This window comes from Festucalex cinctus, chromosome 14 (genome assembly GCF_051991245.1).
Source record: "Festucalex cinctus isolate MCC-2025b chromosome 14, RoL_Fcin_1.0, whole genome shotgun sequence".
NCBI lineage: Eukaryota > Metazoa > Chordata > Actinopteri > Syngnathiformes > Syngnathidae > Festucalex > Festucalex cinctus.
The window spans coordinates 23,232,242-23,251,711 of record NC_135424.1 but is presented as its reverse complement, the minus strand read 5'-3'; the positions used below and the strand labels follow the sequence as shown (position 1 = coordinate 23,251,711).

The 19,470-nt window shown below is 42.8% G+C and overlaps 1 protein-coding gene across 1 annotated transcript in view; it reads left to right on the top strand.

Moving 5' to 3' along the window:
• LOC144001801 (uncharacterized) overlaps positions 1–19,470 on the top strand; it is a 38,807-nt gene that overhangs the window by 11,877 nt on the left and 7,460 nt on the right. The window contains 4 exon segments of the mRNA XM_077496378.1: positions 2,935–3,087; positions 13,467–13,611; positions 17,626–17,750; positions 18,140–18,261. Of these exon segments, the coding sequence (XP_077352504.1) occupies positions 2,935–3,087; positions 13,467–13,611; positions 17,626–17,750; positions 18,140–18,261 (545 nt within the window).

Below are 19,470 nucleotides of genomic sequence, written 5' to 3'. Positions count from 1 at the left end.
TGTTTGGGGGAGCAATGAGCTTCCAAAAGTGTGCTTTTTTTGACTGAATACTCACAATACTCTTTTTTTTTTTTTTTTTCTTATTTTACAAAATATTCAGTTTCATCTCCAGTCTTTTTTTACAGCAACAAAATGAAAAGGTTTAGAATTGGCTATGAATGGCACAAGATGGTGGCAGGACAAAAACAGCTAAGTGACAAGTTTTTCCATGATTAACGGAGCATAGGTTATTAAAATAATAAATATGTGAATTTGAAAATCCCGAAACACGACTGTACATGGCTAACTTAATTTCAATGTAAACTTTGGACAATTACAAAAAACAATTCCGGATAAAAATATTGGAGAGAGCAAATTATTACAACTTACAACTGATTAGTTCATTAAAAGAAAATGTATTATTAGGTCAAGGTTTATTGATATAGCACATTTAAATGGCACAAGATGGTGGCAGGACAAAAACAGCTAAGTGACAAGTTTTTCCATGATTAACGGAGCATAGGTTATTAAAATAATAAATATGTGAATTTGAAAATCCTGAAACACGACTATACATGGCTAACTTAATTTCAATGTAAACTTTGGACAATTACAAAAAACAACTCCGGATAAAAATATTGGAGAGAGCAAATTATTACAACTTACAACTGATGTTCATTAAAAGAAAATGTATTATTAGGTCAAGGTTTATTGATATAGCACATTTAAATACAGTAACACTTTAATAAAAACAGGGAAAAAAAAGAATACAAATTTAAAACAATATAAATGGAGATATCGATGTCAGCTATCATGCATATAAAATGCAGTAAACACTATTAAAACTAGAAATTAAAATAGAACTCAAATAAAACACAATAAATAAAAGTAGACATTAATTAAAAACAACAAAATGCAGGTGTCCAGCTATTAATTAGGTTGCTTTACATTGACAAGTCCATCTGCTTGGGGGCGTCGGCAACTGGCATTTGGAAACTGAATTTCCTGTACTATAATACACATTTTTAGAATATTGTATCCTTATATCTGTGAGTCACTGTGGTAGTGGTTCACAAACTTCTATGCAGGAAGTGTGTGTTCAGTTCCCACAAAGTGACTGTGTGAATGTTAGTGTGATTGGTTTTATGTGTTTTGTTTAATGTGCCCTTGTGATTGTTTCACTTTGCCAATCTCCTGCACAGACTCCAGTGAGTCCTTCCACCATGTAGACCGCGTCTCTCCCTGCTCTGAATTTAAAGGGATTGAGCTGGGAGCCACTTCGATTGGCCGAGAGTCAGCTGCATTCCTTCCCACAACTATGCAAATGCCCTCCTCTATCTGCGCAAGTCTAATAAAACACCAAAAGAAAGACAACTTCACCTATATGCACACGCTAGACTTGTGCTAGGCTAAGGTATTGAGTGTGATGCATGAGTCAAAGCTGCTAGGCTTCTGTGTTATTTAAAAAATGAGGCAAAATCGTTTCACAACTTTTGTCATCAAAACAGGACCTCTAAGATGCACAACTGAGTAGGGAAAAAAAGTGTTTGCGAGGGAAGTAAAAAAACAACAACTAAGACAGGGGTCTCAAACATACGGCCTGCGGGCCGGATTGGGCCCGCAAATAGGTTTAATCTGGCCCGTGAGAAGATTTTGTAACGTAAAAAAATAAATAAATACAAAATTGTAATGTTGGACTAATTAGTCAGCTGGCCACAATCAAAACATATAGATTTGTAATTTCACAAGCAGTCCTCAGATGAGCAATGCAACTTGTACGGGGAATCGTCCTGGATGTCATTATTTTACACACAACTTAAGCTACGGTTTGTTTAATTATTATTATTATTATTATTTTAATCATACACTGACATAAATGTGTTGAATGTGTTTATTCGACACAAATTCAATTACTGGTAACACAAATAGATACGATTTGACAAGAATTAACATCCTTATAAGGTCATTAACTGCGCCACGCAATGCATTCTGGGAACAATATGCAAAACGAGTCGATTTAACATGTTTGGAACGTATACCGGCAAAGTGTTGCCATGTTACATATGCATTTGTGTTATTTTGCCAAACAATGATTACAGTTGAGCTCCGTAATTTAGGGCTGGTCCAAGAAAATCTGCGTATAAATGATGGCAATTGTTTTTAAGTTATATACCGTTATTTTATCGATGCGGCCCACTTGACAATATATTTTCCTCCGTGCGGCCCCTGAGCTAACATGAGTTTGACACCCCTGAACTAAGACAAATGTGATTACATAAATGTTGCCAGCCTCTTACTTTATAACTGGGGATGTAACTAAGATCAGAATTAACCAGTCATGATCAAATTCATGTTAAATGGGTGTCAGCACACACCTACCACCATTAAAGTGGACCTTGTTTACCCCAACTAAAGTTCAGATGTTCTAGTAAAGGATAATAACATTTTAATACTGTTTAGTAACTCTGAGAAGGGTTTAAAAAAAAAATAATAATAAAAAAGACTAAAAGATTAACACCAATATGACATTGCTTTGTTTATAATTTTTCTTCTTCTTCTACCACAACGCTGTGTGTGAATTGATGCGTCTGGGGCTGTGATTATCAGGAGACTTTGTCCATAGCAGGAAATGCATGATGTCAGTCCATATTGTTTGCACAGTTTCCATTTTAGTTTCCAGTAGCTGGACAGGATTGTCAGTGTCAGAATCATGGGAAATGAACATCAAAGGGGGACAGCAGACCCCCAAGCGAAGTTCATATCCTGCTTTTGTTGGGGAACTTATGGAGCTAAGTGTTTGAATTTGGCTCAAATGTTTTACAGTACTAGTTAATGAGATCCTGTGACCTCAAATTATTGCATTGAAAGTATGAATAGCATAAAACCTCATTATGTTTCCCCCCAAAAAAGATGATGTTGTATTACGTTTACTCTTAATTCTGGACTTTCTTCCAGTCAAGCTACAATCCTTTGGGGTCAGGACTTGGGTACTTGGAGCACATCTGCCAGCTTATCGAGAAAATTGGTCAACTGCAGGAGAACAATCTTCGTCTTCAGAGGCAGATCTGTCGCTTGCAGAAGGATGGCAGGATGGCAAAGACTAAAGAGGTTCTTCACTTTTTCAATGTTTTTCTGATTCTACCGTCTTCAATGTTGGCTATATATCACTAACCTGGCAATAGCCAGATTGATAATTGTGATTCACTCAAGAGAGTTCTCCACAATATCAATTGGGACTGCTCAGAAACAGGGACATTCTGTACAATACTTCCAGCTGATTGGATGATGCAGCATCTTGTGCACAGCTACCTAATTTTTGTTTTGACCAATCACGGCCACGGATGGAAATATCGTTTTTGTCCTCGTCGTAGGGAAAAAAAAAAAAGCACGAACATTTTTACCAGCTAAAAATGCACAAAACACCTCTCATTGTTCAGCATTCAACAAGGAAACGGTGAGTAATTCTGCAAGAACAGAATTAACTCATTTACTGCCAGCCATTTTAGAAAATTTCAAAATTTTCAATACCCACGCGATATTACGTTCAATAATTATATATAAACCGAATCTACCAATTGACAGAATTGACTCCCTACTTTTTGCCTTGTCCCGTTCTTTTATAAATGACAGTAGAAAAATGTAGGTTTGCCAAAATACAGCCATTTCTCCCATGTACTCTGAAACTGTGTTTATTTCGTATAAAATGGGGCAATGATGTCATCTACCGGTGGTTAGGCATCAGTAAAGTTGTTTCCAAGTTTGCCATTTACAGTGGAGCATAATCAGATTCTGCTCCATTTATCCCCGCTCTAAAAAATATAATTGACAAGTATACTTGTCAAAGGCAGTAAATTTAATTGCAGCGTCCATTCATCCATGTTAGGTTTGTTTGTTTCCCACGGCGTCGGCGCTTCCTGGTTTCGTCACAGTTGTGTATCCCACTCCCAAACTAATACCGCTTTGTGATTGGTGATTGGTCATACAAAAAGTATACGGATCGGTGAAAATCAGCGGGCTTGGTATGATCGGGAGGTTGTTTGTTTGTTAATGTATCACATCAAATGTTCAAAACCAAACCAAAGTGGCCTAACTACTTGAATCACAATGCCTGATTATGATCTTTTTTTTTTAAGTTAAAATGTAAATTAGAGCATATTCTGCGAAAACACTTTTGTCTTTTTGTCTTTTTGTTTTTTTTGTCTTTTTGTCTCTCTCTCTCTCTCTCTCTCTCTCTTTTTTTAAACCTTTATAGGACTAAACAAATGCAGATATCCTAAAACGTAAAACGTGGGGTGGCCGGGGGTGTGGCCAGTGGTGCACCAAGTTCCTCCGCCATTGCCTATATATCCCAATATAGAATTTTCCCTAATATTGCATAAAATTAATGGCAATGATCTATTCTTGTTATTTCTAATTTCTAGTGCCTGATTGCAAAACAGTATACTGATATTGGGCACCACCGTGAATAAAATAAAACAGGATACCTGGTATTGGTACTCAACCATCCTAAAAGACAATATAAACAACAAAGGACAACACGACACGATAGAAGGTCAATATGGAAACAAGAGTAACCTCAGGTGGTTACAAATTAAAATAAGTGATGGAGGAAGTTGAAGCTAACAGGAAAACAAAAATGCAAAAACCCTACACAAGACGGAGAAAGACCGTTTCTAAAAAGAGGACGTTTTTCTGCAGTGTACTTTAAAAAAAAAAAAAAAAAAAAGGAGAAAATGAAAGTATACCCACTTCTCCAGGGACCACTACGCCACTGGTGCTGACATCTGAAAATGTGTTGGTTGGACTGAATACTCAGAGGTTTAACAATAACAAGTATAAAATGAGAAATGAGCATGTCGTCACCGTACCCTCCCCTCGGAACATCCTCACGCCCTTACTAATGAAGAACTCAAATATCTAGTGGTTATGCAATACAGCTGTTGATCTTCAGGAGGCACATCTGTATCTCGTTGCCGCAGTGCTCTCGGTGAAACTGAATTCTTAAGCAAGCAGAGATATTTGAAATAATACAGGCAGACTGAACCTCATAAGGGTTATAATGAAGCAGAAGTACAATGACTAAACTGTGAACTGTTTTGTTCTTACTAATGATAGTTCACTGATGATAAATTGGATGAAAAGTAATCTGAGCCTGTTTTGCTGCTAGTTGACCTGCAAATTTGTCGTCATCTGAGGTAGTAACTAAGGATGTTCAAGACTGCTTTTTTTCCAGACAATACAAGTGCGAGTACTTAACTCTTGAGTTACCAAGTACTGATACCACTAGTACTTTTGATACATAAAAAACAATGAAAGATAATTTTAAAGAAAGACCTAAATATAGTATACCAACATAGCATTTTCGCTTAAAATTGCATGAAATGAACGACAATTTTCTATTCTTCTCATATCTAGTTCCTGATTGTAAAATGGCCACAAGAGGGCGGCTGATACCAGTACCGATACCTCTAAATAAGGCGATTATCGGCACCGGTATGATATCTTGTATCGGTTCTCTCCCTTCCCGAGTAGTAAACAGACTTGTAACAGCAGCGGAATGTAGCCAATGTGAAAGGGAGTGTTACTTTTAACGCCTACGATTCACTCGCCCCACCCTTTGATTTCAGAACAGTTGTAATGTGTAGCTGATAAGGTTTCATCCCCACGCATCAATTTTTTTTCTTTGCGCCGGGCTGCATCGCCTGGGTGACTATGCACGAATCCACCTATTGTTGTGCTTCTAATAGGGATGTAACGATGTCCAAACATCACGATACGACATTATCACGAAATGAAGGTCACGATACAATAATTATCACGATATTGTGCGGGGGTTGGCAATATTTAAAAAAAGATCACAATATTAAAAAAAAAGAGCTCATACTAAAAAAAAGCACAATATTGTGCTTTTGTACAAAACAGCAATTCATATAAACCACCTACAATCTCTAATAACAATATTGAGGCACTTACTTGCTAATGCAAACACACGTTGATCACTTCACAAGCAAATTAGGTTCCCCTTCATCTGACAATTAGCATAGATTTTAAACATAGAAGGCCCAAACATCCCTAATGAAAATTAAATTTCACTAATGAATTAGCCACTACAGGGTGCACAAATGGAAATCAACCTGACTTTTTTTTTTTTAACAGATGTGGTCCTTTTAAATATTGTGAACATGACGACGATATTGTGGCAGTTTTAATATCACGATATCACGATATTGCCCTTATCGTGACATCCCTAGCTTCTAATGCAATGATGTACCTGGAAGCCAGTGTGAAAGCAGCATAAGTGACTTAAAGTCCACAAATATTTGAACATCCCCTGACTGGTTTTGGACACAGCACAGCAGTACTGACAGTTTTCCAACTTTTTTTTAATTTAGTGCTGTCAAAGTAAAAGCATTAACTCATTGATTTATCACAAAAAAATATCGCAGTAACATGCATGTATTAACACAGATTAATCAGACAATTAATTTTGACCACAGATGGATCTGAGCTTGACAGTGGATGGTTACGTCAAATGTAGCACAGGTCGTATTTGATCAATAAACATAACTGCATGCATTAAGGTATAGCATTTAAAAAATGTGTGCGTATGAGATTCAGAATATTTGTTCATGTCAAACTATTGGGGTCATTTTTTCCCATTTAAAATTTATAGCAGAGATGGTTATCGTCATTGACGATGAATTGATGATTGATGGGAAGTGCCCAACTTTTAGCATGTGCTTCAGCACTTTCAGTGGATGCTTGATGTCGATAATAATGCAAAGCCTTGAAAAAATGCCCGAGCCCCGAGTGAAGCAGGATTACTTCTGTCGATCGCGGTGAGTACACACGGTCCTTCTGAATCCATGTATTTTTGCGAGACTTCGCATTACCACCTCTGTATCTAAGTAATTAACTGATTAGAAAAAGAGGAGGATGAGTGTGTGTAGTGGCTCAAAAAATGTTGAAATGTTCATCCTCATAACATTACATGTCGAAAGAATTAACACATAAATAAATTTACACATGCAAATTTGACAGGCAAAAAAATGTTGATAAAAAGCCTTTTTGTCATGTGCTGAAGGGTTGGATCCCAAAACGCAGACACAAATAAGGTTTTAACTATTTATTCACATGACTTGACTAAACTAAAAACGAGAATGCATCGAGAATCACGACAAGCCAAGCCCCTCTTGGGCAGCGGAGAAGCACAGCGAAACAGTGAGCAATAATCTGGCAAACCACACACACAATTCTCAGACCCTTAAATAGACAGTCAATCAATCTTATTGGTTGTAGTGGTTGACATGTGAGTACCAGTACTGACATGGAATTCTCTGATTGGCTGTTAACCCAGTAATTACAGATAGTTCCTGACATCAACAGAAATCATACAGCATAAAAGATTCCTGACATCACATAGTCCAGACATCATATAGCCTAAAACTAGTTGAAACTGGATGCTGTTACATTAATACCAAAACAGACACGTAAAACGGGTCGTGAACTCTTAACCCAGGCGTGACCCCAGACATGAGACAAGACCCAAACATTACTCCTGCATGACCCGAGTCATGACTTTTTAATTAAGCGATTAAACGTGATTAGTCAAAATTCAAAGATGTGATTAATCTGATTTGAAAACAAAAATCATCACTTGACAGCTCTACTTTTATATTTATACATTACTCAAATGGCCGACCTTAAAGAACAACAAAAATAAGTCTGATTAGGCTGATTATGGATTTTTAAAAAATTCTAAAGTAGATAAATAAATAAATAAAAGACGACTAAAAAGTGAATTTCTGCCCCACACTGTTAGGCGCGGCCGGGATTGCCGCCGAGAGTGGATCCCAAAATACGCAGACCAGAGAAAGGAGGATCAAGAATTTATTCTGCGGATGCGCGGAAACAAACAACCGAAAAAGCTGGTCAAACAACCAGTACAAAACAACTCAACCGAAAACACTTGCAAAAGGCAAGGAGAAAAACAGCAATGAACGAAAAACACTTGCTTACAAAACGCAAGGATTCACAGCAAACATCATATAACACGAAATAGAAAGTTCAACTTAGGCAAACGTGGCCAACAGCGCACACGTAAAAGGTAACACTACAAGTCTAGGTGAGGGAACGCAAACTAAAATCCAAACATTCTACAAAGTACAACAAAGGGCGACGTAGTAATACAAGACACGTGAATAGACTATGAAAGGCTATGAAAGGCTATGAAAACGCTAGAATAAACACTTGGCTGCACAGCAGTGAGCAAGATGAATAATCTGGCAGTCGGCAGTGGTGGCGCAGTGGCTTTATAGTCCATTGATTGACCATGTGGGACAGGTGTGGTCATTAAGAAGGGAACGCCCACCAATCACTTGGGTGCTGGAATGAAAACAAACAGGCCTGAGAGCAAAACCATGACAGTACCCCCCCTTAACGGACGCCCCCTGGCGGACCACCTGGTTTCGAAGGGTGAGCTGAGTGGAAGTCCCGCAGGAGGCACGGATCCAAGATCCAGGAGCGGGGAACCCACTGCCGCTCCTCTGGCCCGTAGCCCTCCCAGTCAACCAGATACTGGACACCCCTGCCACGAGGTCTGGAGTCCAGGATTTCTCTGACCGTGTAGATAGGGTCACCGTCGAGCAGTCGTGGAGGCGGAGGAGTTACTGGGGCAGGAGCCAAGTCGCTGGAGATGACAGGCTTGAGCTGGGAGACATGGAAGACTGGGTGGACCTTCATGGATGGCGGGAGACGAAGTTTCATGGCCACAGGATTAACCACTGTCACAATCTCGTAAGGGCCTACGTACCGCTGGCCCAGCTTCTTGGCCCCACCTGCCAGCCGTAAGTTTTGGGTGGATAGCCATACCTTGTCTCCCGGCGTGTAAGTTGGTGCCGGGCGGCGCCGCCGATCAGCGATGGCCTGGTTTCGGGCAGCAGTACGGGACAAGGCGGCTCTGGTCTCCCGCCAGACTCTGTGGGCTCGGCGAAGGTGCATTTGCACAGACGGGAGGCCTACCTGCCCCTCTTGGGACGGAAACAGCGGGGGCTGGTATCCATAGGCAGCCTCGAATGGAGATCGACCTGTAGCTGAGGAGATCAACGTGTTGTGTGCGTACTCAACCCAGTTTAGGTGTGATGACCATGACGCAGGGGACTGCAGGCACACACAACGAAGCGCCGCTTCAAGGTCCTGATTCAGACGTTCCGTTTGGCCATTTGTTTGCGGGTGGTAGCCAGACGAAAGACTTGTGGTGGCCCTTAATGCTCTGCAGAACCGTTTCCAGACTTGGGACACAAACTGTGGTCCTCGGTCAGAGACCAAGTCAAGGGGAATGCCATGGAGCCGAACCACGTGCTTTACTAACAATTTGGCCGTCTCCAATGCGGACGGCAACCTTGGTAAGGCCACGAAATGGCCTAGCTTCGAGAATCGGTCTATTATGGTCAGGATTACAGAGTTACCCTTCGATACTGGTAGTCCCGTGATGAAGTCCATGGCAATGTGGGACCAAGGGCGAGAGGGTACCGGTAAGGGCCGGAGTAGCCCAGCAGGTGCTTGGTGGGACGCCTTCCCACACGCACAGGCAACACATGCCCTCACAAAGTCTGCAACGTCCCTTCGGAGTTCCGGCCACCAGAACCGTTGTTCCACCAAGAATTGTGTGCGGTGGATTCCAGGGTGACACGCAAGGTCGGACTCATGTCCCCATCGCAAAACGTCCGTGCGCACTTGGGGGGGGGCACGAACAACTTCCCAGGGGGAACCCCTTCCGGCACTTGGATACCTGCTAGCGAGTCTGTAACTTTGCGTTCAATAGTCCACTGTAATCCTCCCACGATGCAGCGCTCGGGCAGAATTGGTTCAGGAACCAGGGCTTCAGTGACATTGTCATGGATGCGTGAAAGGGCATCAGGCTTCTGATTCAGGGTCCCCCTACGATAAGTCAACACAAAGTCAAAGCGAGTAAAAAACAGAGCCCATCTTGCCTGACGAGGGTCCTTTCTCTTGGCTGCGCGAATATATTCCAGGTTCTTGTGGTCGGTGTAGATGACGAATTGTTCCTTGGCTCCCTCCAGCCAGTGTCTCCACTCCCGTTGAGCCAGTACGATGGCCAGAAGCTCACGGTTCCCAACATCATAGTTTACCTCGGCAGGACTGAAGCGCTTGGAAAAGAACGCGCAGGGGTGCAGCCTCTGGTCGTCTGGGGAGCGTTGGGAGAGGACCGCCCCCACTCCTGAACTGGATGCTTCGACCTCGACCACAAAAGGGAGTTCTGGGTTAGCATGCTTTAACACTGGTGCCGTAGAAAATAATTGTTTTAAGTCAGAGAAAGCAGATTCTGCTCTTGGAGTCCACTGAAATGGGACCTTAGTTGATGTAAGCCATGTAAGTGGTTCTGCCCTTTGGCTATAGTTACGAATAAAGCGCCTATAGAAGTTCGCAAACCCTAGGAACCTTTGCAGCTGTTTCCTAGACGTCGGAGAGGGCCAATCCACCACCGCCTGAATCTTAGCTGGGTCTGCTCTAAGTTGCCCTCTCTCTACTATGAAGCCCAGAAATTGGACTGAGTCTAGATGAAACTCGCATTTCTCAGCCTTTACATACAACCGATTCTCCAGTAATCGCTGGAGCACTTTGCGTACATGAATCTTATGTTCTTGGAGACTATGTGAAAATATCAGAATATCGTCAAGATACACAACGCAGAACTGATCCAGCATATCTCGCAACACGTCATTTATCAAACACTGGAAAATGGCAGGGGCATTAGTGAGACCGAATGGCATAACTAAGTATTCAAAATGTCCCAGCGGGGTCTTGAAAGCGGTCTTCCACTCGTCCCCCTCCCGAATCCGAACCAGGTGGTAAGCACTCCGAAGATCGAGCTTCGTAAATACTGTTGCGGCTTGCAGTGGTGCGAACGCTGAATCAAGCAAGGGCAAGGGGTATTTATTCTTTATAGTAATGTCATTAAGACCTCTGTAATCGACGCAGGGACGCAACGACTTGTCTTTCTTCTCGATGAAGAAAAACCCTGATCCTACCGGCGAAGTCGAGGGACGGATTAAGCCGGCAGCCAAGGAGGAAGATATATAGTCGTGCAAGGCAGCCTGTTCCGGTTGCGATATACGGTACAATCTAGAGGTAGGAAGTGGTGCATCGGGAATCAAGTCAATCGCGCAATCATAGGGTCTGTGGGGCGGTAACGACTGGGCACGATCCTTACTAAAAACCTTACTAAGGTCATAGTATTCTCTTGGTACATTGTCGAGGCAGATTGCCTCCGGAAGCATAGGTGGAGCAATGGGTTTATCGCAGTCGGCAGATACTAGACAGTTAGCATGGCAGAATTGACTCCAGTTTTCTAGGGCTGGCTTGGACCAGTCAATCTCTGGATTATGTTTTTTAAGCCACGGAAGACCCAAAATAATGGGTACCGAGCGGGACTGCATAACAAAAAAACGAAGTCGCTCCACGTGGTTACCCGACAACCTTAGCTCAACAGGAGCAGTAACGTTTTCAATAGCGGCCAGGAGGCGTTCGTTAAGATCTAGCACCTCTTTACATTCTCTTAGCGGTTCTAAAGGACAACCCAACTGCTCAACAATACCGGGATCCATAAAGCACTCATCGGCCCCAGAGTCAATAAGAGCAATAACGGTAATGGTCTTTCCCGCTCCCGTTACCTCCCCTGGAAGTTCGAGCCTAGTGCAGCTGACAGCTCTAGAGCCCAACCTACTCTTCTCCACCCCTGTCCTAATGCACTCACGCTGCGGTGTAGACGGGATCGGTGTTTCAGCCGGGGCTTGTGGCGAGCGGAGTAGCGTCTTCCCATGTTGTCCACGTGAAGCTCTGACTGGACACCCAGCGACCAGGTGTCCCGATTGACCACAGTAGTAGCAGGCCCCACTCTGAGATCGTCGCCGCCGCTCTGCTGGGTGAAGTCGGCCACTCATGGGGTCGTCCGCTGCGGCGTCAGTCCCAGTGTGCGGTCGGGAATCTCGTCGCTCATTGTCAGAGTCCCTTGCATGAGTCCTCTCACAGTCCCGTTCTCGCCATCTTTCCCGGATACGATTATCCAGTCTAATACTCAGGGCTATAAGTTCTTCCAAGTTTGTGGTTTCGTCGCGAACTGCCAACTCGTCCTTCAATACGGGTGAAAGACCTCGCCGGAATATACAACAGAGTGCCTGATTGTCAAACCCGCTTTCTGCGGCCAGGATTCGAAATCCGATAGAATAGTTCGCGACTGATTGCCGCCCCTGCACAAAGTCAAGTAACTGGCCTCCGGCCTCCTTCCCCGTCACAGGATGATCAAACACACGTCTGAGTTCACGAACAAAATCAGGGAAGGAAGACCGGAGCTCAGGTGCTGAATTGCTCACGGCCATACTCCAAGAGGCTGCTTGGCCAGTCAAGAGGCTCATAACAAATGCTACCTTGGAGCGATCAAGGGCATACGTAAGTGGTTGTTGATCAAAAATCAGGGAACAGTGGTGCAAAAAGGTTCCACAAATACCGGGTTCCCCTCCGTAACGTGACGGATGTGGCAGAGAAGGCTCGCTAATAGCAACATGAGAAGGCAGCGCCTGCTCCAAGTCAGGAGTTGAGCTTGCTCGGGGAGAAGCGCATGCTTCTGCTTGACCGACCCGGGTCGAAAGCTCCCCTAATTGGCGGGCCAGCGTGGAAATCGCCTCCTGCATCTCACGCAGCGATTTGTCATGTTGCCCCACCAACTGCCTTTGACTGGCCAAAGCGTGACGTACCTTTTCTGGGTCTGCGGGATCCATGGCCAGATTATTCTGTTAGGCGCGGCCGGGATTGCCGGCGAGAGTGGATCCCAAAATACGCAGACCAGAGAAAGGAGGATCAAGAATTTATTCTGCGGATGCGCGGAAACAAACAACCGAAAAAGCTGGTCAAACAACCAGTACAAAACAACTCAACCGAAAACACTTGCAAAAGGCAAGGAGAAAAATAGCAATGAACGAAAAACACTTGCTTACAAAACGCAAGGATTCACAGCAAACATCATATAACACGAAATAGAAAGTTCAACTTAGGCAAACGTGGCCAACAGCGCACACGTAAAAGGTAACACTACAAGTCTAGGTGAGGGAACGCAAACTAAAATCCAAACATTCTACAAAGTACAACAAAGGGCGACGTAGTAATACAAGACACGTGAAAAGACTATGAAAGGCTATGAAAGGCTATGAAAACGCTAGAATAAACACTTGGCTGCACAGCAGTGAGCAAGATGAATAATCTGGCAGTCGGCAGTGGTGGCGCAGTGGCTTTATAGTCCATTGATTGACCATGTGGGACAGGTGTGGTCATTAAGAAGGGAACGCCCACCAATCACTTGGGTGCTGGAATGAAAACAAACAGGCCTGAGAGCAAAACCATGACACACACAATGTTTCTGGAAAGAGTAAAAAAAAGATGTCATAACCTGCTGCTTGTATATTCCATCACAGGACTTCTTCCAACACCACTGCAGCTGTGGTGCAGCCACTCTGGCCTTTGATGACATTGGCGATGTTTTGTCATGGAGTGGAACACTCTCTGATTTGTCCACTATCCCAGAGGTCTCTCGGCACCCTCTCGTATCATCACAGAGTAGTAAGTAATACGATTTTACATTTTTGGAAGAATGAATAATGTCTCTAGTGCTGAGTATTTTAAAGTCAGTTAAACACATTTCTATATTGATGTTGATAATCGATCATGACAAGACAATAAGCAATGTGTGCTTTGAGAACCTTAAAAGTACAGTACTGTAGAAAATAAAACCCATCTACCGTTTCAACTGGGAGCTTTATCATGCAGTATTTGTACTGTGTTCATTAATTGTGGTTTAGGTGTTACTCATATAACTGTTATGATTGGATTAGTTCGTTTCAGTCAAAACTGAGCTTTAGTGATGATCTAGTAGAGCATCATGGACACAAGAAATTCAAGTAGCAAGGAAAGAAGGAGGGAGAATGGACACTTGAGACACTCTGATACTCTTCTAAGCTTTTCCAAGTGTCTCATTTTTCGTGAAACTTTTCAAATTACTGTTAGAGATAATATTGGAAAACTAAGAAGCAGGCAAACTGCAAATTACATGGAGTTGGTTGACTACTCGAACTAATGCTGTTTAAAATGCTTCCTGAAATTTCATTTTTTTTGTGGAATTTCCACATTTTGTCTCGATAGGTTTCGCTTTAGTATTGTTATTTTGTATCAGCTTTGATTAAATAAAATCAGGCTGACGGAAGGAGCAGCCGTAAGCTGTAACAACAAGCAAAAATTAACACCGTCAAGTTTTTCAAATATTGAGTCTCGTTGATGAAATATTAGCCACAGAATAGCTTCAACAATTTAATTTGGGCAAAAAATAGACAAAGCACCAATTAAATGAGAATAAAAATAAAATATATTATATCCACCTGACTGCCAGGAAAAAACTATTGTCCAGTCATGTTTATTTTGATATTCCCCAATCCTTTGTGAACTAACTGGAATACTGCAAAAGAAATGTAAAAAAAAAAAAAAGAAAATTTTTAAGCTATGATGTGCACACTACAGAGGACATTTTTTTAAAACTTAAATGCTAGGCTCAAATACAGTTAAAATAAATAATTCAAACAATACTTTGTTTTCTTATGAGTCTTATAGAACACATGCTAACAACATTTAAAGCCTAAATTTGTTCAATAAAAAGTGTTACTTTTCCTCTTCCCTAAAAAGTGCTTGCACTGAGGGAAGCCCCACCCCTACACATTTACTATCATTGGAAAGCTCTGAATGTCCTATACAAAGCACAAAAGGAGTTAATTCAATCGTATGCACTGGGTGGGAGATATTCAAGTTTAAAAAGGTCCACTACAGAGGTTTAGAATCAGTTATCGTGTAAATTTGCAGCATTTATGAGTTCCGCTGCATAATTAGACTGCATGTTGTGATTTTTATTTATTTATTTATCTTTTTTTTTTGCAGTCTTTAAGATGAATCATATCATGTAAAACCATACAGACAAAAAAAGAAGAAGAAAAAGAGAGAGAGAAAAAAAAAGAGGGAGGACTCGAGGATTCTAAAATCTCACTCGAACAGCCTCAACATATTGGATCATCATTTAATAACTTTCTGCCACTTGATAACCTTTCTAAAACGTCCATATTGTTTTCATTTCCAAGTTGACACACTCCGTAATGGATCTAATGCGTACGTTATAAGAAAGTATTTCATTTTTAAATCTTGACCCTACAGCAACCCCTCATGCTTTTTGGTTTCCATGTATACCTTGTCATCGGACACCAGCTCCAGTTGATATTAGTCATGTGGGAATGTAGTCATCATTCCAACATTTGACTGCAGTGTTTTCACGGCGTTGTGGATAAACACTGACATCTTGGTGGTCCTTCAGGGAAATTATAACTAAGGGAAGGGCACGAGGCAGAATTCCAGGCATCTTACTCATGGCAGGAACATATCCTGTCCCATGGCCTGTGGGTTGTCTCGGTTCCTTCTCTGAAAGGCAGCAAATTTGTTGTTTAGCACAAAGTTGGATGAACAAGGATTGTCACTGCTTAGTAAAAGGAGGGGAAAAACTGCAAAGCCCATGTTAAAGTGATACTTGACTGATTGAGCCCTTTTCACCAGTGAAAAGTTAATATTTTGACCAGAATTAATTTGATAACTTCATTATTTTTCATATACAATTAATACTTGTAAAAACACATCTTTCTTGCTGTCGAATGAAGATGACATGCTGAGCAAATAGGTAACCACCAATTTAGGCTCAACTGTTTTTTGAGCCATGATTTGCCGTTACTTGTTTCTTGAGCTCGTGTGATGTCATCTTCAGTGACAGCAAGTAGCAAAATGAGTTTTTAAAAGTATGAATTGTTCATGATTCTATATCACATTATAGACAAAATATGATCTTTTTACTGCTGAAAATGGCTCATTGAGTCAAGTATCAAGTATTAAACAATAAATCCCCAATCAGGGAGGTTTCATTTGTGTGTCGTGCTTAGCAGAGGCCGTGTACTGGAATTCTTAAGCGATGATGCTTTCCATGAACCTGCTGGATGGGGAGTATACAGATGCCAGGGTAGTCATGAATCACTCCTTTTAGCTCCCTCAAACTTGCTTTGGCCCTTAAAATGACAGTAAAATTGAAATACTAATACAATCTCTCAAATGACTAACACTACAACATGTTTAAGTAGTCATTTGGGTAAGTGTTTCGATTTGCAGCAAAAGTACAGTAGTTTTTTTTTTTAGTTACAAAGAATAGAAACAATATGCAGTACCAAAAGAGGGCAGTGAATGACCACAAATGTTGGCTGCTCGTTTGGTTTGGCTTATGTCAAGGGAAGTTTATCCAATTTCTAGATGCAACTTTGGTTGTGGCATGGTTTTTGTTCATTCATGAATTTAAAAAAAAGAAGAAAAAAAAGAAAAAAAAAAAGAAGAAGAAGCCAAAAACAACATATTGTTTTAATCAAACTGTGATTATGCATGGGTCTATTTTATATGATGGTGATGATATAAGCTCCATACAAGCTAATGTGTGTTAATTTTCTTAATGTTGCTCAAGGAGCTTTTTACAAAAACCCTCAGAAACATTTTCATTTATAGCAATATATAACAATATATATAACAATAACCCCGGGTTTTCACTGGATGCGGTTGCGGTGCGGTTGCGGTGCGGTGCGTCTTGACTGCGTGCTCCGGACGGGTCAATTTTTTTGTCAATCCACACCGGCTCCGCACAGCTGCGGTCCGGCAGCTCCGTCGCCGCCCACTTCCCAACGTGTCTCGCGGGACCGCGCGCGCGCGATCATGTGGCATTTCACAACGAGAGGTGGACTTCTTTTGATTTAACCTTTTCTTCTTCTTCTGCTATGAGATTCCATGCAGCATCCTTTTTTTGGTTGTCCTTGTAAAGTATATTAATAACGAGAGTCGGGTCAGTGCGGGTCCACTCTTTATTTCTGTCTTCCCCGTCCGGCTGCCGCTCAGTACGGCAAGCGAGACGGGCACAACAAGCAATCGCGAACATCAAACTCACAATACATTACAGTCCTTATAAAAAGGATGTGCCGTGTCATATATTATTTTGTGGTTTTCCACCTCCAATATAAACCTCTCCTCGTCCATGTTCGCTGGTGTCTAAACCGTGAATGAGCACATGGCCCGGCGACGCCCACGTCACGTTTTGCTGAAAGCTTGCGAAATAGGAGCTGGCGAGTGTTTTATTCTGAAAGGTAACCGGAAATTTATTTTGAAACTGCCTCGGTCTTCCTGTCCCGCTCGATGTGTTTTGTGCTAGCTTGCCATTTGCCGGAGGCCTACCGCTGCGGCGTCCGGCAAAAATAGAAAATAGGTCTATCCTTGCGGAAGGCTTGCGGCACGCCGCAGGCCTTCCGCAGTCGACACGCAACGCACCCGCAAGCGGTGTAAACTGCACCATTCGAATGAATGGAATCTAATTGCTTGCGTCGCCGGACCGCACCGCAACCGCACCGCAACCGCAACCGGTGAAAACCCGGGGTAAAACGGGTCATTTCAAATTTCTTGCGTGTGAGGTTACACAGTAAGAAGAGATAAGAGCAAATGATTTTTATTTTGCTGTGTTTGCAGACACAAGTTGTGGCAGATTGACACCAATCCCCCTGTGGGAAAAAAGTCGAAACAGAATGAGTTACAACGAGGGGGATGTCTTCCTTCGTGGAAGCACGGAAGGGCTTTCCATCCCCCATCGGCCGGTGAGTCATGTGCATATGTTGAAGGCCCTTGCAGCAATGTCAGTATATTCATCAATTGGAGGGATGGTAGGACCTGAGTCATAAAAAATGAATATGCTTGATCAACTTTTAATATAAGAATGTGTGGTGTTCTACAGAATAGCACAGTTTGAATGAGTACTGTACAATTTGTACTTTTTTTTTCTTTTTTTGTTTGTTTGTTACAGTGCCGGAGTTTTGTAATGTAACAAAAAGCTGAGACAAAATAAAGCAATGTATAGAAAATGAACGTGCACTGAATGGGTAAACTATACTCTACTTTGATGAAAAGAAAATTTGAATAGGTTCTAAAAATTGCCATTATTTTTAGTTTATAGATTTGTATTTAATGTTTTCGTCCTATGCATCAGCTGGTTGACTGCGACACATGGGGCAGAGTCAAGGACCTGGTGAAGAAAACTAATATGAGAAACAAGAGCAAACTGGGATTAACCAGCACCTCACTGAAGATGTCCTGTCCACAACTCTACAGGTGAGCCGTTTGACACTCTCATTGTGTGACTTGTGGCTTGCCCCATTAGGTTTTCCCATAGGAGTCATTTGCCAGATTTATGAGGCAAAGTTTTAGAACAGTAATGCAGCTACATTCTCCCAATTTGTTCATTTATTATTATTATTGGTAATCAATCAACTCATGTAAGTTACAATCCTCAGCTTTTGATGTGTGACTCACGAGGGGATTTAAACATTTATAGAGGACATTTTGGGTATCACAGCTTTTAAAACACATACAGGGGGGCGGGCGTGCCACCTACACCCGCCGGGTTGGGTGAGGCCCCGCTTGTCGCTCCTCTTACTCACTTCACTAGTTTTGCACTATACACTTTGTAAATATACACATAGGGCACACAACACATTTCTTGGTGGGGTGGGGAATGGTGGAAACACCGTCTTCACCCTTCAACTCCCCTCCAATTTTAATGCACATGTCCAAGGGGAGGGGTGAGTTGGGGCGGGGAGCCATCAGGGGGGATGGACTGCAGTGCCTGGCAGCGCTGTGGTCCCCCCCATCTGTGTCCCTGCCCCACCACTTTGTCCCTCCATTTCCTTTTTTAATGCACCACATATACATATTAATTTTTTGGGGGGGGATGCGGGTGTGTCGGAGTAGGGGAATTTTTTTCCCTCTGCTCCGACTCACCTGCTCCCAATTTTAATGCACCACACGCACACACTTGTATATACACTGGGTGGGGCCACATTCACGGTGTAAGGGTAGAGCTCGCCAGTCGGCGAGCTGGCGGACTCAGTAACAGGGTTAGGTGTCACTAGTACGCTGGTGTGACGACCGGGGCCTCTCCCCACCGGGCTCGGTGTTCTGGGGCGCTGTGGGGGCCCGCTGGGCCTCGTTCTGCGGCCTTGGGCTCGGGGGTGTGGGCCGGGGCTGGGGCGGGGGTGTTCCGGGCGTCTGGGTCGGCTCGCCGACCGGTGTCCGCTCGGGTGGCTTGGGGGTGGCCTTGGTGCTGCCTGGGGATTTCGGGGGGGGGGGTGCTCGCTTTGCTGGACCGCGGTTGACGGCTTCTTTCTTTGGTGGTGGTCCTTATGCATGCCAGATCCGTCGCACCAGCATCTACTGAAACTCAACAGAAGTAGCCTCTCCCTCCCACAGCCCCTTGAATCAGTGGGTGCTGGTGTCTGTGGATCTCACTTTGCTTTATCTATCCTCCCTCCTTCCTCTCTT